General features: G+C 34.1%; 1 protein-coding gene across 1 annotated transcript in view; it reads left to right on the forward strand.

Annotated features, from left to right (window-relative positions):
• The window catches only part of ITGB3BP (integrin subunit beta 3 binding protein), an 84,601-nt gene that overhangs the window by 61,326 nt on the left and 5,522 nt on the right, over window positions 1–17,753 (forward strand). The window contains 5 exon segments of the mRNA XM_017877214.1: window positions 9,514–9,592; window positions 10,002–10,095; window positions 10,498–10,512; window positions 10,515–10,553; window positions 16,916–16,966. Of these exon segments, the coding sequence (XP_017732703.1) occupies window positions 9,514–9,592; window positions 10,002–10,095; window positions 10,498–10,512; window positions 10,515–10,553; window positions 16,916–16,965 (277 nt within the window). The 3' untranslated portion in view covers window position 16,966.

Raw genomic sequence — 17,753 nt, forward strand, 5'->3', positions numbered from 1 at the left:
AAAAAAAAAAAAAAAAAAAAAAAAAAAAAAAAAAAAAAAAAATCACCTACACATTAATATTTTATGTGAACTTCCATATCCTTTATGTTTTGCAAGGAATATATATAACTTACTGCGAATTGGCTTTTCTTCCTCTTGGCAATTTGCTGCTGCTGTAGCTGGCATTGCTATGAAAATGCAATAATGGTGACTGTCCTGTAAGTTTTATTTTCAGATAATTGTAGATTTACTTGCCATTGTGAGACGTAAAACAGAGACATCATGTGTAGTGTTTTCCTAGTTCCCGACATAACATCTTATAAAACTGTAGTACAATATCACAACCAGGAAATTGACATTGGCTCAATCCACTGATCTTATTCATATTTCCTGTTTTGCAATGAACTCATTTGTGTGTGTATTTAGTTCTATGCAATTTTATCACGTGTAGGTTCTTGTATCTACCACTGTAATCACGATACAGAACAGTTCCATCACCACAAGGATCCCACCTGTTGTATAGGCCTTTTTTTTTTTTTTTTTTGAGACAGAGTTTCACTCTTGTTGCCCACGCTGGAGTGCAATGGCATGATCTTGGCTCACTGCAACCTCCACCTCTTGGGTTCAAGTGATTCTCCTTGCCTCAGCCTCCCAAATAGCTGGGATTATAAGTGTGCACCACCACCAGGCCCTGTTAGTTTTTGTATTTTTAGTAGAGATGGGGGTTTCACCATGTTGGCCAGGCTGGTATCAAACTCCTGACCTCAGGTGATCCACCCACATTGGCCTTCCAAAGTACTGGGATTATAGGCATGAACCACTGCACCCAGCTAGGACTTATTTTTAATCACTAGCTCATTCTCTCTTATAGGCAGAAGAGTAACTTTTTTAGATGTGTATTTTTTTTTATTTCTGTACTAACCCAAATAAAACCTTTTTAATAGTAGTGAGTTATGCCAGAACTGGTTTTTAAAAAAATGTTTGTTGTTTTGTTTTGCATTATGTATACAATTTAATTGTGACAACCACTGGTCAGTATTCTAAGTTCCTCTTGACTGCTCAAATGATGGTCTCTAGGGATAAGTTAGTTGAAAATGTTTATCAGAATCTTAGGATGAAGATATATGCCTATATTCCATATTATGCGTATTCTGTAGGTGAGCAAAGGCTAAGAGGAAAGCCAGTCTTAAAAAGAGAATTATTTTCAACAATTTAAAATTTTTGATATGGAAGACTGAAAACTTTCCCCTAAAGATCAGGAGCCAAACAAGGACACCTGCTTTCACCACTGGTATTCAACATTGTATTGGAAATTCTAGCCAGAGCAATTAGACAAGAAAAAGAAAAAAAAGACATTTAAATTGGAAGGGAAAAAGTAAAACAATCTTTATTTGAAGACGAGATGATTTTCTATAGAGAAAATCCCAAGAGTGCACAGGAAGCTACTAGAGCTAATAACTAGAGTCAAAAAAGTTTCAGGGTATAAGATCAACACACAAAAATCAGTTTCCATATACCTGTAATGAATTTGAAAAGGAAATTAAGGAAGCAATCCATTGCAGTAGGATCTGAAAGGATAAAATACACAGGAATAAATTTAACCAAAGAGGTAAAAAACTTGTACGCTAGAAACTACAATTCATTTTTGAAAGAAAATAAAGAATATCTAAATAAAAGGGAAGATATTCTGTATTCATGGGCAAGAAGATTTAATATTGTTAAGATGTTAATGCTACTACACAAAGCAGTCTACAGATTCACTGTAATTCCTGTATTTCTTTTGCAGAATGATTAAACAGCATTTTTTGCAGAAATGGAAAAGCCTGTCCTTAGATTCATATGAAACTACAAGAGACCCTAAATAGCCAAACAATCTTGAAAAAGGACAAAGTTGGAAGACTCATATTTCCTGATTTCAAAACATACTGCAAAGCTACAGTAATCAAAACAGTATGGCACTGGCCTAACAGTAGCCATAGAGACAAATGGAATAGAATTGGGTGTCCAAAACACACGCATACATCTGTGACCAATTGAATTTTGACAAGGATGCCAAGTTTATTTAATGGAGAAAAAATAGTATCTTCAATAAATATTGCTGGGAAATAGGATTTCCTTATAAAAAAGAATGGAATTGGATCCCTACCTCAATCATACATAAAAATTAATTCAAAATAGATCGGTGACCTAAATATAAGGGCCAAAACCATTTATAACTATCTTAGAGGAAAACATAATGATAAATCTTCATGACCTTGAATTTGTTATAGATTCTTTATATAACAACACCAAAAGCACAATGAACAAAAGAAAAAATAAATTGGACTTTATCAAAAGTAAAAGCTCTTGTGCTTCAGAGTACACCATCAAGAAAGTGAAAAGGCACAGCACAGAATGGGAGAAAATATTTTCAAATTATATATCTAATAAGGGTTTAATGTCCAGAGTATATCCAGGACTTCTAAAACTCAACAAGAAAAAAAGACAGCCCAATTTTAAACATAGGCAAAGACTTGAGTAGATATTTCTTTTTTGTTGTTTTGGTTTTTTGTTTGTTTGTTTGTTTGTTTTGAGACAGAGTCTCACTCTGTTGCCCAGGCTGGAGTGCAGTGGTGCTATCTTGGCTTACTGCAAGCTCCGTCTCCTGGGTTCACACCATTCTCCTGCCTCAGCCTCCTGAATAGGTGGACTAGCAGGCACCCACCAACATGTCTGGCAAACCCTTTTTTTTTTTTTTGTTTTTTGTTTTTTTTTGGTATTTTTAGTAGAGGATGGCGGCTTCACTGTGTTAGGCCAGGGTGCGTGGTCTCGAGGTCTCGATCTCCTGACCTCATGATCTGCCTGCCTTAGCCTCCCAAATTGCTGGGATTACAGGTGTGAGCCACCGCACCTGGCCTTGAGTAGATATTTCTTGGAAGAAGTTATACAAATTGCCAATAAGCACATGAAAATATATTAAATATCATTAGTCATTAAAGAAATGCAAATCAAAACTACAGTGAGACCTTACATTTTACACTTTACATCTACGAGGATGGCCATTTAAACAAACAATAAAAATGGAAAATAACAAATATTGGCAAGGATATAGAAGAATTAAAACCCTTGTACATTGTAGCTCCTATGGAAAACAGTCTGGCACTTTCTCAAAAAGTTAAACATATAATTAACACAAGACCAAGCAATTTCACTCCTAGGTATATGCCCAAAATAATTGAAAACAGTGACTCAGATATTTATATACCAGTGTTTATTCCATCATTATTCACAATAACCAAAAGATAGGAAACAACCTAAATGTTCATCAACAAATGAATGGCTAAACAAAGTGTGGTATATACATACAGTGGAATATTATTTATTCATGAAAAGGAAGGAACTTCTGATACATGCTACAACATTGAAGAATCTTGAAAGCATTATGCTAAGTGAAATAAGCCAGACACATATAAGGACAAATATTGTAAGATTCCAGTTGTACACAATATCTAGAACGGACTAATTCAAAGAGACAGAAAGGAGATTAAAGGTTACTAGAGACTGGAGGTGGGAAGCATGAGGAGTTATCGCTTAATGGTTATACAGTTTCTGTTTATAGTAATAGAAAAGTTTTGGATATAGTGGTGATGGTTGCACAATATTGTGAATGTAATTAATGTCACTGAATTGTACACTTAAAAATGTTTAAAATGACAAATCTTGTTATATATGTTTTATCACAATAAGAAATTTAAAAAAGAAAAATGTAAGCTGAACGGAATGCAGAAAAGCTCCTTGAGACAGCCTGTAAGAATATAATGAAATGAATAGACCTAAAGATGGGGAAATTTTTTTTTTTTTTTTTGACAAAGGATATCAATTTCATTTATATTGACCAGGTTTTTTTGTGACCAGTCTTCATGAAAAATGCTTTTAATTAATTTTTATGTGCATGAGAATTGCCTGGAAATGCGTATTTCTGACCTTCTCTGTTAGTAGTTCTTGGATGCAGCCCAGGAATTTGTATTTTTAACCATTTACCAAGGAATTCTGATGCCAGTGGTAACTGAATTACACTTTTGGAAGTATTACATAATGGTTGAGAACATAGTAGGTCAAACACACCTGGGTTCAAGTCCTGACTGTGCCGCTTGTTATAAAACCCTGAATAATTAAATTATTTATTAGTACTTCAGTTTCATAGCTGTAGAATGGAGACAATATTTCCCACAGATAGTTGTGTTGAAAATTAAGATATAGTTTGTAAAGTAGTAAGCATAGTGCCTTAAACTAAGAAAGCATTAAAAAAATGTTAACAACATATTTCATTGTTTTCATAATTCAGCTATCATCCAAAATTATCAGTTTAGATCGAGGGAGATGGGGATTCAGTGACCTATTTACCTTTTTCTGCATGAATTGTAGTATTGTAAAGATTTAGAAGAACCTAAGGAATTCATCCCTGTTAGGTACATTTAATGCACAAGTCTTGAGATTTATAAAAGTACAATTTCTTAGAGGTAATAACTTTGAGATAATAGCTTTTAGTAATAGAATTAATTAGGGGTGTATTTGTGGCCTTTGAGAATACTGTATTAAAAATACTAAGGCAGAAATCTAAATACAAGAGTTTAATTTTAATATGGAGGAAGTGGAGATTGGGTTAGGCTGTCATGTTGAGCAGTAATTAAGAAGATTCATTAAATTAAGTAAATGGAGAGTTAAGCAGCATTGGGTGCTCAGCAAAATCATACTTCTAATATTGACTGTCACTTCTACTGTGAGGCTTTGTTTGTTTGTTTGTTTCCCCATAGTTCTCACAGCTTAGGCTAGGAGCAAAGAAAACAAATAGGGACATCCTGGGTTACCTGTGAGAAAGACATATGTGGTGGAAGGTTAGGGAACTGAATTAATTAACTTTGTCAGCAATGTGACTGATGAATCATGGAGACTACATAAGACAATAGGAGAAGGAAGTTAAAAAAAAAAAAAGAGAGAAAACTGCAGGATGGGCATACTTCACTCGACTCTAGGGATGGATGGTCACTGGACCAGGTCTTTTTTTTCTGTTCATTGATCCATCAAATAATTACTGGGTACCTACCACACCTGCAGGCACCTTATTAGTTAACACAGGTTATAAAAGTAAATAAGGTAGATACCACCCTTGCCTTCATGGAACTTACAATCTGGTAAGCAAGATATATATCAAACAATTGGAAGTTACAAAAAAGGAGGGAAATCAAGATTTTTTTCAGGCCATTATCATGGCTTTTACAGGTTTTCACTCTTCTTCCAGTATATCCACAATGCCTACACAGTACAGTAGGTACCATGGCTTGCATCCTAGGGAATCTATAAATCACTGGGTTCTTTTTTCATTTGCTCTACTCCTTTACTTCTCATTCTTTCACATCTAGGATGGCACAGCACACAGCAGGAGCTGAGTTAATGCTTGCTAACACCTGCCTCAATAAATCTGAATTAGAAGCACCAATTTAATAACAGTTTCTCTTTGTTCTTTTAGTTCTCTCCTCAGAACACATCTGAGGGACTTAATAGAGAAAAAGTAAATGATGAAACTAAATTTGGCTGGGCGCGGTGGCTCAAGCCTGTAATCCCAGCACTTTGGGAGGCCGAGACGGGCGGATCACAAGGTCAGGAGATCGAGACCATCCTGGCTAACACGGTGAAACCCCGTCTCTACTAAAATACAAAAAACTAGCCGGGCGAGGTGGTGGGCGCCTGTAGTCCCAGCTACTAGGGAGGCTGAGGCAGGAGAATGGCGTAAACCCGGGAGGCAGAGCTTGCAGTGAGCTGAGATCTGGCCACTGCACTCCAGTCCGGGCGACGGAGCGAGACTCCGCCCAAAAAAAAAAAAAAAAAAAAAAAAAAAAACTAAATTTGAAGCTAAGAATGGAAAATAATTGAAAGAATTGAAACTGGCCAAGGTAGGAAAAATCCTGAACTGGTACAGAATGATAGTTTTGAAAGTCAAGTTACACCTGACTTGAGACTGAAGAAGTTAATATAGAAGGAAGGAAAAGCAGAATTAATGGATACATCCAATGCTTCTCATGGATTTTATTTGGCTGATGCACCTAATTTCAGTTGTTTTTCAGAATAAGGACTTTCTCTTTGAGGAGCGTGAAAGAACTCTGTATTTCACAATGCAACTCTTCTAAGCAAATTGGAAAACTGCACTGAAAATCCTGAATTTTGACATGTAGTTCCCTCAAGAGAAAAACTACTAGATGCTTAAAAAAAAAAATGCTGCTTGGTTTTTACTGATGAAAAAGAAGGTTAATTCAAGGAGGACTAAGATTTCAGATTTCTCAGGTTGTGCCACAATAGTCTTTGACCACAATGCAGATTTGATTAAATCTTGTAAGGATGCCATAAAACTGGCGACAGTCACTGGATATCTGGATGTAGTGGCCCATTGACATCTGGATGGCTCAAAGGATCATTATAAGATAAAGGATTTGGGCCAGGCATGGCTCATGTCTGTAATCCCAGCACTTTGGGAGGACGAGGCAGGCAGATCACAAGGTCAGGAGATCAACACCATCCTGGCTAACATGGTGAAACCCCGTCTCTACTAAAACTACAAAAAATTTGCTGAGTGTGGCAGCGTGCATCTGTAGTTCCAGCTACTCCGGAAGCTGAGGCAGGAGAATGGCATGAACCCAGGAGGTGGAGCTTGCAGTGAGCCGAGATTGCGCCACTGCACTCCAGCCTGGGTGAGAGAGCAAGACTCCGTCTCAAAAAAAAAAAAAAAAAAAAAAAGATAAAGGATTTGGTCCAATTTAATCTAGTCAGAGGCAAATCTATTTGAGAAAAAAATAGTATTCTGTAAAATATGAATGGCACCAGTGATGATACTTTTACTCACCAACTTGAAAGAGCCACAATAACTTTGAAATTTTGTAATTTCATAATGAACTTGAGAAATATATTCTTCAGGCAGCTTGAAAAAAATGAAAGATTGTTGGTTTTCCGGAATACATAAATTAGTAAAGGAACATCAAGATGATATTAAAAACTAAGGGACTGTACACAAACCGTAATGCTATGTTAGGGCAACAAAGTGGAATTTGAACCATGCATTGAAAATACAGAAAAGGGCTCTCAATAGCAATGCAAATCTACTTTTCAGCACAAGTAGGATGTTTATGAGAATTCCATTTTGTCTAGGATGAAGAAAGTGGTAGAATTATTTCTCCCAAAATCTGCTCAGCAAATAGTTTATCTCCAAAGATTATGAAGGCTTCTTCAGTGACTCAGAAGATGTGGAAAAGAATGCCTTGAAAAAAAAAGATTTTCAGGATTTAACAGTTGTATAACACTTAAAAAAACCATTCATGGGGATTTGGTTGCCTTCAAGGTGGGAAAAAGAGGTGATTTCGTCTAGGGAGAAGAAAAAGGAGGAGGAGAGGAAAGGGAATCAGAATAATAATGAGAAGAGCAATGGCATGTCTACTAGTCTACTTGATCCTGCAGTGGATACAAGTATCCTTGAGAAAGCACCTTCAGCATATCAAAGATGTTTTGAAAACAACTTCCCCAGATAGTTGATATTTAATCCATACAAGTCTCCAAGATTGTTGAAACAGTTTGTTTTAGCTTAGCCCCTCAATTACTATCTTAATGTAGGAGAGCTGCTAGTAGGTCCTTTGGGGATGCTACATTATACAACTTTTGGGGGCACCATTTACATCTAACTCTATGTAAACAGAGCCACTCGGAGACATTCAAGATGGCAGCCCTGCCACAGCCTTCCCACACAATTCCCTATAGGTGAACAGGGAGTACCATCAACTCTTTAAGATATGGAAGTCAGTTTGAAAAGGCTCTAGTATTCCAGTTCTCCCAGGAAAGGGATGCAAGTTACAAGGCAATAAGCCCCTCAGATTCCTTCTTATAGCAAAGTAACTTAATTTGCCTCTACTTTGTACTCCTATGGCACTCAGTAGGCTTTGGCATCATATGTGAGAAGCTAGAGGATCCACCCTGGGTGGGAGTCCCTTAAGTCCTTGTTTCTTCAGGTCTTTGGATCCAATTTGAAGGAAAAGGAATTCCTTTATGATACCATCTCTCAAACTGAGATTCTCCTGTTAAGCAGTCAGGGCCTCAGACAGATGACTTCTGATTGAAAATACATAATAAAGGAAAACTTTTAAAGAAAAGAATTCACCCAAAATTCCACTGTGCTCGTAATTTTTAGCTTTTGAATAATGCTATCAAGTCTCCATTTCTTGTTTGCATACTTAGATAACATTTTACTTAATTGAAACTTACTGTACATACACATTATATATAAAAATTTTAACATATTGGTCTTATTTTTAATAGCATAAAATGTCAATGAATGACACTGATGTAATCTTGAAAAGCATTTAAATAGAATTTCTGGTTTCTCTCATAAAATCTGTATGGATTTATGCTGTTTGAAACAGTACTCACTAGCCATACATGGCTAATGAGCACTTGAAATATGGCTAGTATGAAATGAGATGTTCTGTTAATATGTAAAGTATACCTGGATTTGAAAAAAGTATAAAATATCTCAATTTTTATATTCATTATATGTTGAAATAATATTTTGAATATATTGAGTTAAATATTTAAACATTATTAAAATTATTAAAGTTTACCTTTTTTAATCCTTTTAATGTGGCTACTAAAAATTTTAAATTACATACATGGCTTACATTATTTTTCTGTCAGACTGTGTTAATATAGATTATCACAAACAGCTATGGGGTCTTAAAATTTGGAAAGAAACTAAAATTTAAACAGTAAGGGAATAGTTAAATCATTTTTAGTATGTTTACTAAATAGAATATTGTGCAGCCTTTAATATGTGGCCCCCCAAAATGTATATAATGTTATATTAAGTAAAGAAAGCACAGCCAGACACCATGGCTCACACCTGTAATCAGTGCTTTGGGAGGACAAGGTAAGAGGATCTATTGAATCCAGGAGGTTGAGGCTGCAGTGAGCCATGATCATACCACTGCACTTCAGCCTGCGCAACAGAGGTAAACCCCATTTCTTTATAAAAAGGAAAAAAAAAAAGCATGATAACAAAGTTACACAATTTTTTTTTTTTTAAACTAGGCGAATTTTTCCAAAAAGCTAACTGGAGATACATTCAGAAGATTGAATTCCAAGTGATGTTTTCCTCTTTTCCTTTTCTTTATTTTCAAATTTAAAATAAAGTCATGAAACATTTTTTATTTTAAAAAAAGTTACTAGGTGATACTGATTCATAGACTCAGATCAAGGTAAATGAAGGAATGGTGGTGTATTAGTGTTCTCATTGTGGCATTGTGGAGAAAGGAACAGCCAACTATGTCTTCCATTCCACTGCTCAGTGGGAATCGGAAAGTAAAACTCCAAAAGAGGGGACAGTTGATAATATATATATTGTGTTTATAAAGAATGAAAGAACCTAAGTCAAAGATCCTTTTAAGAGTTAAAGCTCTGAAAATGACTTGCCATGTTTAAATGCTTCCCCTTGCTAAGTACTATCTTTTTCTTTATTACTAGATTGATGATGTTGCTATCTACAGTTGAGAAATTGTCGGAAGAAATCATGACGATAATGCAAAATTTAAGTAGTATACGGGTTTGTATCTTTTCATACTTCTACCCTGTTTGAAAAGGATAAAAGGAAAGAGTGTCCCAGATTGGAGAATCCAATCCAGGAAAGAGTTTGCACACAGTATGTTTGATTTACTTTTCATGGGAATTTTTTAATAGGAGAACACTATTTAACCATAATATTTTAGTAATATCTGGCTTTTCACATTTAAATATAAATTTGTAGATTATGTTTCGTCTTTTTAGTTAATTATAAATTGTTTTTATTCAGGCATTTTAGGGCTTGAAATAGTTGGCCTGCCAGAAAAGTTCAATATCCTAACATAGAGTTTAAGTTTTCAAATGAAGGAAACAGTATACTGTATTTTCACTAGACATGTCAGTAATCTCATATGTGTAGAGAACTTAACTCATTTAAGATGGCTTTCTTGTAGGCTTTGGAGGGCAGTAGAGAGCTTGAAAATCTCATTGGAATCTCCTGTGCATCACGTTTCTTAAAAAAAGAAATGCAGAAAACCAAAGAGCTAAGTAAGAATTTATAAGTTTTCAATGACAATTTTAAAGATAAACCTATTAATTTGTTTCAAATTTAAATTTGATAGATTTCTTTATATATACCATTACTGGACATGTGATAAAAATACTATTACCTTCTTTAAATAAGAAGCCACATGTCTTTTATCAGGATGTGTTATTTTGGGGATTCTTCTTGAATGTGAATGAAAAGAATGCACCTTGGAAACTGGTAGCAGGCATTTCAAATGTAATGCCCATTTTTATAATATATAATGTATTATATTTTATACTTGGTACTTATAAATATGTATTATTTTGGATTTTTTTTTTTCTCATGAAGTTGTTTGTTCCAAGTAATGAGAAATTCTCCATATTCTATGTTAATTCTTGACATGGGATTTTTACTTCTTTTAGTGACAAAAGTAATTAAACAAAACTGTTTGAAAGGAGTTCAGGACTTCCTCACAAACGTAAGTAGTTGTGTTTTAGTTTATTACACAAAAAGATGCTTTCATCCCATTTTGCCAATTAAAACTAATCATCATGAGTCCTTTTTAGTGATTTTCTTTTTTCCTCAGAGATCCCTGTTCTGAAGTGTGTTCTTTTAAAAGATCATGAATCTCATTTGAAAAGCTTTATATTGCATTTAGCAGATGATACCTGATGAGATCAGCGTCTCTGATTGAACTTTTTAAATGTCTTTTGAAATACAATCTTCAACATAAGATTTAAATTTTGTCTTTTTATTAAAATTTATTGTTGAGAATACAGACGAATATGAGCAACAATGCATTAATATACTGCAGTTTTTAGTGTTGCACTAGAACCATTAAAAGTTACTTTCTAACCAGTATTCTGGAAACTTTCAGATCATTAATGGGCTTTGTTCTACTATGAACTCTTGTGCCTCTGATCATTTCACAGTATGGAAAACTAAATAAACAGTGTTTAAGTTTCCATAGGAAGTACACATTCATACCTTCACACCTCAATAAGCAAAGTAATCATGAACTGTAAAATACTAAAACCTTTAGACTAATGTACGACTGATTAATAGTACCTACATGAATGCCATTTAGCAATTTCTGCAGGTGGAATTAGGCCTTAAAATGGGTGGCCGTGTTTTTAGCCTACCACTTTTAAATACCGATGACTGCCATTTATTGAGTACCTATAATTACTATATTCTCAATACTAGGATCAGCAGATCTTTACAGCATTGTGGAAAGATAGCTACACTGTATTATCATTGTCATTATAGACAAGGAACGAAGATACAAAAAATATTAAGTAACTTGCCCAAGACTTCTACTTAGGTAACAGAGCAAGGATTCCAAGCAAAGACCAGTCTGGCCGCAAAAACTCTGGTCATTTCATTATTTGTTGTCCCTTCCTAAAACAAATGAAATCATCCAGTCATCCCAGCTTTCAGACTCAAACATGGCACATAATTGAAACTGCTTCAGCCAATCTGGTATGTTAGCCTGGGTTTAGAACCTTTAATAAGCCAGTGATGGGTTGGCAATGGGAAGTGCTGGGATTGCCAGCCAGTCAGATCTAAAGGCCAGCTGGGTCATGGCAGGGCTGCAGCCATGGCAAGACTCCTCCGAAGTTCATGTGGGAAGGGAGCTGAATAGACTTCCTAAGCTTTTCAGTTGAACAACTAACGTCTACTGTGATGCCAAGAATTTAAGAACATGAAAGGTAGCTCTTTCTTGGAAATGGCTTGGGATCTCTTCTTTTAAAAAAAAAAAGAAAAGAAAAGAGAAAAGAAAAATTTAGAGACAAGATTGTACCCTGTCACCCAGGCTGAAGTGATGATTAGTGAAGTGGGATTACAGGCATGAGCCAACACGCCTGGCCTCTTGTGTCTTACTTTAGTTGTGTAACTTGATTAGAATGTGTAACTGGGTTTCAGTGGTTTCAATCTCTCCTAACTTGACAAGTTTTAAAGGATCACAGTAGGAAAGCAAAATGTTTATTATTTCCCAATTGGAAGAAACCTTGCTTCTACATATTCTACACCAATAGTGTGATTTCTTTAAAAATCTGTAACTTCCTAGAACTAATTAGAATTAGGCTTAACGTAGTTTACTTTTGCAAACAGCTTTGAGAAATAAGGAAGAGGAAAACTCTGGAATAAATAAGTGAGCTGTCAATGCTAATAATGTAAAAAATTTGTTTAAATTTATATTTTATTAAAATATTTTTCCTTCCAGGGGATACTTTTTTCATTTGCTTATGGCCACCTAAAATACATGAATTCATTGTGTGTTTATGCATGATCAGCCTTAAAACTCTTTTCTATTATTTTAGGCATTAAGGCTGACTTGCCCATTACCAGATTTTCCCAAAGGACTGAGTTCCTGCATAGAGGAGACTGTATGACTAAACCATGTGTGTAAATTTCTAATAATCGTTGATTTAAATGAAAACTCAGTTTAAAAATATATAATACATAGTATCTATATAAATATGTTATATATTAATGTGTATTCTATATAGTCGTCGTCCAATTCTGTTTCTTGGCAGGAGCTACATGTAGCTCTTTATGTTTCCCAAGGTATTAAAAACTTCATTAGCTTTTCAACTAATTTTGGGAAATTCATATTGCCTAAAAAATAGATTAAAGCTTATTTTTGTTGTAATTTGAGTTTGAGCTATATCCTGAGTGCTTTTCCTACCTCTTTCTCTGGTTCCTAACATACATATTAGTTTTCAGGGTTTTTTGTTTGGTTTTTTTTTTTTGGTTAATGATTATGTTCACACACAAACATGCACACACATGCAAATTTTTTTAGTAAGCTAACAGCTTTTACCCTTTTCTGCTCATACATTCATTTTAAGAGGATTTTGCTAATTCTTTTGACATCTCAAACTAGTTTGCTTTATATGTTCCTTATTTTGCCTTATTCTGGCCTTGAAATTTCCACTTTATTTTATTTATTTATTTATTTATTTATTTATTTATTTTTACTATGCTATTACACAGAATTGTTTAAATTTTAAAATGTTTTGGGAGTTTCTCATAGATATTAGAAAATAAGTAAAATAAAAATCATCCCTATAAATATGTATAGGATTTATTAATTATGGAAAATGAGGAATAAGCCAATTACTTGTTTCACTATCAAAGAGAATGTCCTTCAGATTCTTCTGGGTTTTGGTGGGGTTTTTTTGTTTTTTGTTTGTTTGTTTTTTGGTCTTTCAGATTCTTACAAAATTTTCCTGGAATAGTTAAAGCAGACAATACCATGAGAATTTCAATATTTATGCCATCATTGCCTCTTCTAATTGGTCTTTTAGTTCTACTAATATTTAGTTTTTCATTTCAGTGAGAACTTCAGTTAACTTGTTACAGTCTTTATTACAGGAAGAGTATAATTGTAAAAATAACACTCTAGTATTTTAAATAAATAGACATCTGACACAGATTCTTAAGGCTTTATATAACTTATTCAAGAGAAATTTAAAACATACACAATAAAATTGAAAGGCACACTGAGATTTGCATAGTGTCATAAGAACTGGACCTGGTAAATCAGGGGATGCCTTGATAAGAGCATATGAATAAAAGAGGATCTCGTCTGCTATACACAGATTTCTTAAACAAAGGAAGGCTTCTTTCTTTCTTCAGTTACTTAGGAAATAAGCCTAATTTTGCTTTCTTCAATAACACTGGCTTTATGACTATTAGGAAAATAATGAAATGAAAGGTTCTTTTTGTGTTAGATTTGGATGTGAATTTTCATAATTATTTTAAATTTGTTATGCTGAAGATTTAAAACATATGACCATTCAGTGGGCTGATACAGATGGAATGTCACATTATCATCACATGGTGAGGCATGAAATTTATTTATTTTACATAATCAGCCTCTCCTTAAAACAACTTGTTACAGATATTCCTTAGTCAATAGATGGCATTCTGTAGTACTTAATATTTTCAGTTTTTTCTGAAGATACTAAAAAATACCATCATTGTTGGTCTTTGACTAGTACTTCCAGTAAACAAAATGTTTTTGAAAAGAATGTAAGCAAATTGTAGAGCAGTTGCCAGGATATGAAATCTAGACACTTAGCTTCAGTCCAAAACATATTTTATCTGTTTTGAGAATAATTGTGTAGGTTGCAGTATGCATATTTTAAATGAAATGGAACCATCTGAACTTTACATTGTTCAATGTTTCAGCTGTTTGTAATAGAAAATATTTCAGAATTTCCAACTTTGGTCTGTTTTAAAAAGCATAATCTACAATGTTCCTGTTTTCTTTAGTTAACTTTCTGTATTCTTACATAGTAAAATTCATCTTGGTTATAGGATTTTAAGGTTATCAAATTCTTAGACAACAGGACAAATTTAAAACTCTTTCTGTTGTAACACTATAAAATAGTTTGATACTGCCTCTTCATTCTAACCACCCACTGAAGTATTTTTTAAACATAAAATATGTTGTTCTTTCCCCACTCGGGCTTGAAAAGTATTCATCATATCAGCTGAATAATTTCACTCCCAGAAAACTACTACCCTTTTAGTTTTCTATTTTATCTTAACATTAAACAATGTATTTTTTTCAAACAGATACTTCAATTTTAAAAGCACTGAGGTTTGAAGTTTAGACATGACGACTTTTAGGAGAAACAACAGAAATTCCCCCTATGCTTTAACATTCTGGATTTATCTGGAGATAAAAAATGGAGCCATTAATTTTGATAGCACAAATATACATTAATGTACAACTATAGTCCTCAGCTCTTTATAGTGATTCAGCTATCATGTATGCCATATGTGAGTCGTAACCTTTCCTATTAATAATGTTAATGCTCTTGTTTTACACGATTTGTCTTTGTTTTGGGGTATGCATTTCATCTGCTAAAAATGCATACTTGAGATTTGTCTAGGATTTAAGTAAAAATAAACAGGTTTATTACTTTTCATAGCCTTTTAAATAACTTCTTTCATGATTTAAATTTTTTATACTTTAACAGAAGTATGATAGTTTTTCCTTCAAATAAAATCAGTAGAAAAAATTTTAAACTATAGATTTGGACTCATTTAATAGCAATTAGGTGTTTAAAAGGTGTAAATAACTTGCTATCAGACATTACAAATATCCAGGTGCTCTGTATGTGCTGATGACAACAAAATTGAAAAGAAAGACTATAATAATTCTGACTGGTTTTCTCTGCAGAAGATATTGATTATTTGTGTGTGGTGAGAGATTTGGAAAATTCAATTAAAGGAGTTGTGCAAAGGTTTCATAAATTTTCCTTCTACAGCGTGTACACAGACATTGTTGCGTATTAAATCAATGCAGCACTTCACAATATATTTTCTTTGAAACATAAAAATAAATAACATTTAAACAGTTCTGCTTACTACAGAAACAAATTTTATTTTCTGTGAAGCATTTAGTCATGTGCTATCACTGACTCATACACATTTGCCAGCTGTAACAAATTTTATAGACATTTTCCCCAGAGACATATCTCACATACTATGAATTTTTAAATGAGCAAATGGTGAAGAAGGGATGTCAGCAATATAAAAATTGATCAGTTAAAAGATAAAAGCATAAGTAAAGAGATTTGTATGGTAGTCTTAATAGGTTTTATTAAATAAAATACTATAAAAGACAGTAATGAATAGACTGAAGACTGTTCTTGAGGTGGAGAAAATTACTCTGGCACATTTAGTAGAAATTGGTTTTGTGTCACCTGATAGGTGAACTTTTTTTTCCCATTTTAACTCTCAGAATAGTCCAAAAGCTCCACAAAAAAAGAGTTAGATAAATTATCTAAGTGCTTTACATATTTGAAACACAATAAAGCAAATGTTTATAGTATTATATAACTAGTTATATAGTTAAAAGCAGGACTTAGTAATTATTAAATATTAGATGATTTTTCCTCCAGCTCAGACCTCAGATGCGAGGAGCGTAGTTGTTTTTATTCATACTATTCACAGCAAGTGCTTCAGCCCTCTGGAACCTCTCTTTCAGGACCCCAGAACACTTTGCTACCTTTCCCTCTACCTAGATTGCTTTTTTCTCTGTCTGGCAAACTCCTACTCATCCTTTAAGGTCAGCCTCAGATGTCACAACCTCTGTGAAGCTCTCCCCAGCTCTCCTAGGTAAAGCTAAATTGCTTCATCTTCTAGGCTCCCACAACACTTGTCTGAATATTTTAAATGTATCATGTTGTAGTGCATTGCAATTGTCTGGTTACAGGACTCTTTCTGGGCTCCTCTTTGGTAAACAAACAAAAAGTCTTATCTATGTACTGTAGTCCCAGAGCCTAGCATAGAGCCTGGATAGAAGTTCCACGTGCAGTGCAGCCAATGTGTGATGAATGAAAAGAACTTTTTTAAAAGAATTATCTTAAGTATTTTCAAATACTTATAAATTGCTGTTTTCTTATCTCATTAACGTTTATTGCATGCCTACCATGCCTCAGGCATTATTCTAGCATTGGGGACACACTGACAAACAAGGCAGACATAGTCCTGCCCTCAGGAGTATAGAATCTAGCACAAATAACAAGTCATTTTAGTAACCATAAAGAGTATACTAACAATGGTAATAAGCATGTATTTTAATAAATGTCCTGGAAGTTTTCATGAGAAATTTGAAAATGTATATTCTGAAGTAGAATCAGGCTGTCGGATGTTGCAATGAGAATTTATAGCCTCAGAGCTGCTATTAGTGTAAAACAAGACTTTAGGTTGTTTTAATTTCATTTTGCTTCAACATTTATTCTGCATCATATACTGTGGCAAGTTGCTTTGAATTGTTTTCTGAAAGGAAAAAAAAACCTTTCTTCTTTCATTTAGAATCATGCCATCTTGACAGCTATGAATTCCTTAAAGCCATTTTAAACTGAGGTACTGTTTCACCTTTCTAATTTAGTTTAACCTTGTGAAATTTCACTGTGTTTTGTTCAGGGGGAAACATTTTATTTACATTATCAGATTTGGTATTGTCTTCCTATAAGAAAATAGGGATATGAGCTTTGGAGCTTTAGTTGAAATGATATTAACCTAGTCTTATAAACAACAGGAGGGCAGTCTAACATCAGTTAGAGGCTGATTGGAAAAGAACTGTTGAGCTGGCGAGGCTAACTTTAAAAGTCAGAGAGGACACATTTTTAACGGAGTTAAGGGTCCTTAATCATATTTCATATAAATAGCTAAATAGATGCTGACAAGTAGATTATAGTGTCTGTAGGACACATCTGACTGAACAAGATATAACTAGTCTGTTAAATTAGGAAATGTACTAAATTAAGTAAATAATTATATATTAATTAGTTATACCTTGCCTTCAGAACAATTCCTATTGATGCAGCAATACAAGTAAAAATTATACATTTATAAATAGCTTATTGTAACAAATAAGCTAAAAGCAATATAAGTCATGATATATTAGTGTTTAGCATACCTGTAACTGAAGGTTTATATTAAGAACTGACATGGGCTGGGCATGGTGGCTCACGCCTGTAATCCCAGCACTTTGGGAGGCCGAGGCGGGTGGACTACCCGAGGTCAGGAGTTCAAGACCAGCCTGGCCAACATGGTGAAACCCTCATCTCTACTAAAAATACAAGAGATTACCGGGCGTGGTGACTTGTGCCTGAATCCCAGCTACTCGGGAGGCTGAGGCAGGAGAATC

Source organism: Rhinopithecus bieti, unplaced genomic scaffold, assembly GCF_001698545.2.
Source record: "Rhinopithecus bieti isolate Rb0 unplaced genomic scaffold, ASM169854v2 scaffold_6380, whole genome shotgun sequence".
Lineage (NCBI taxonomy): Eukaryota > Metazoa > Chordata > Mammalia > Primates > Cercopithecidae > Rhinopithecus > Rhinopithecus bieti.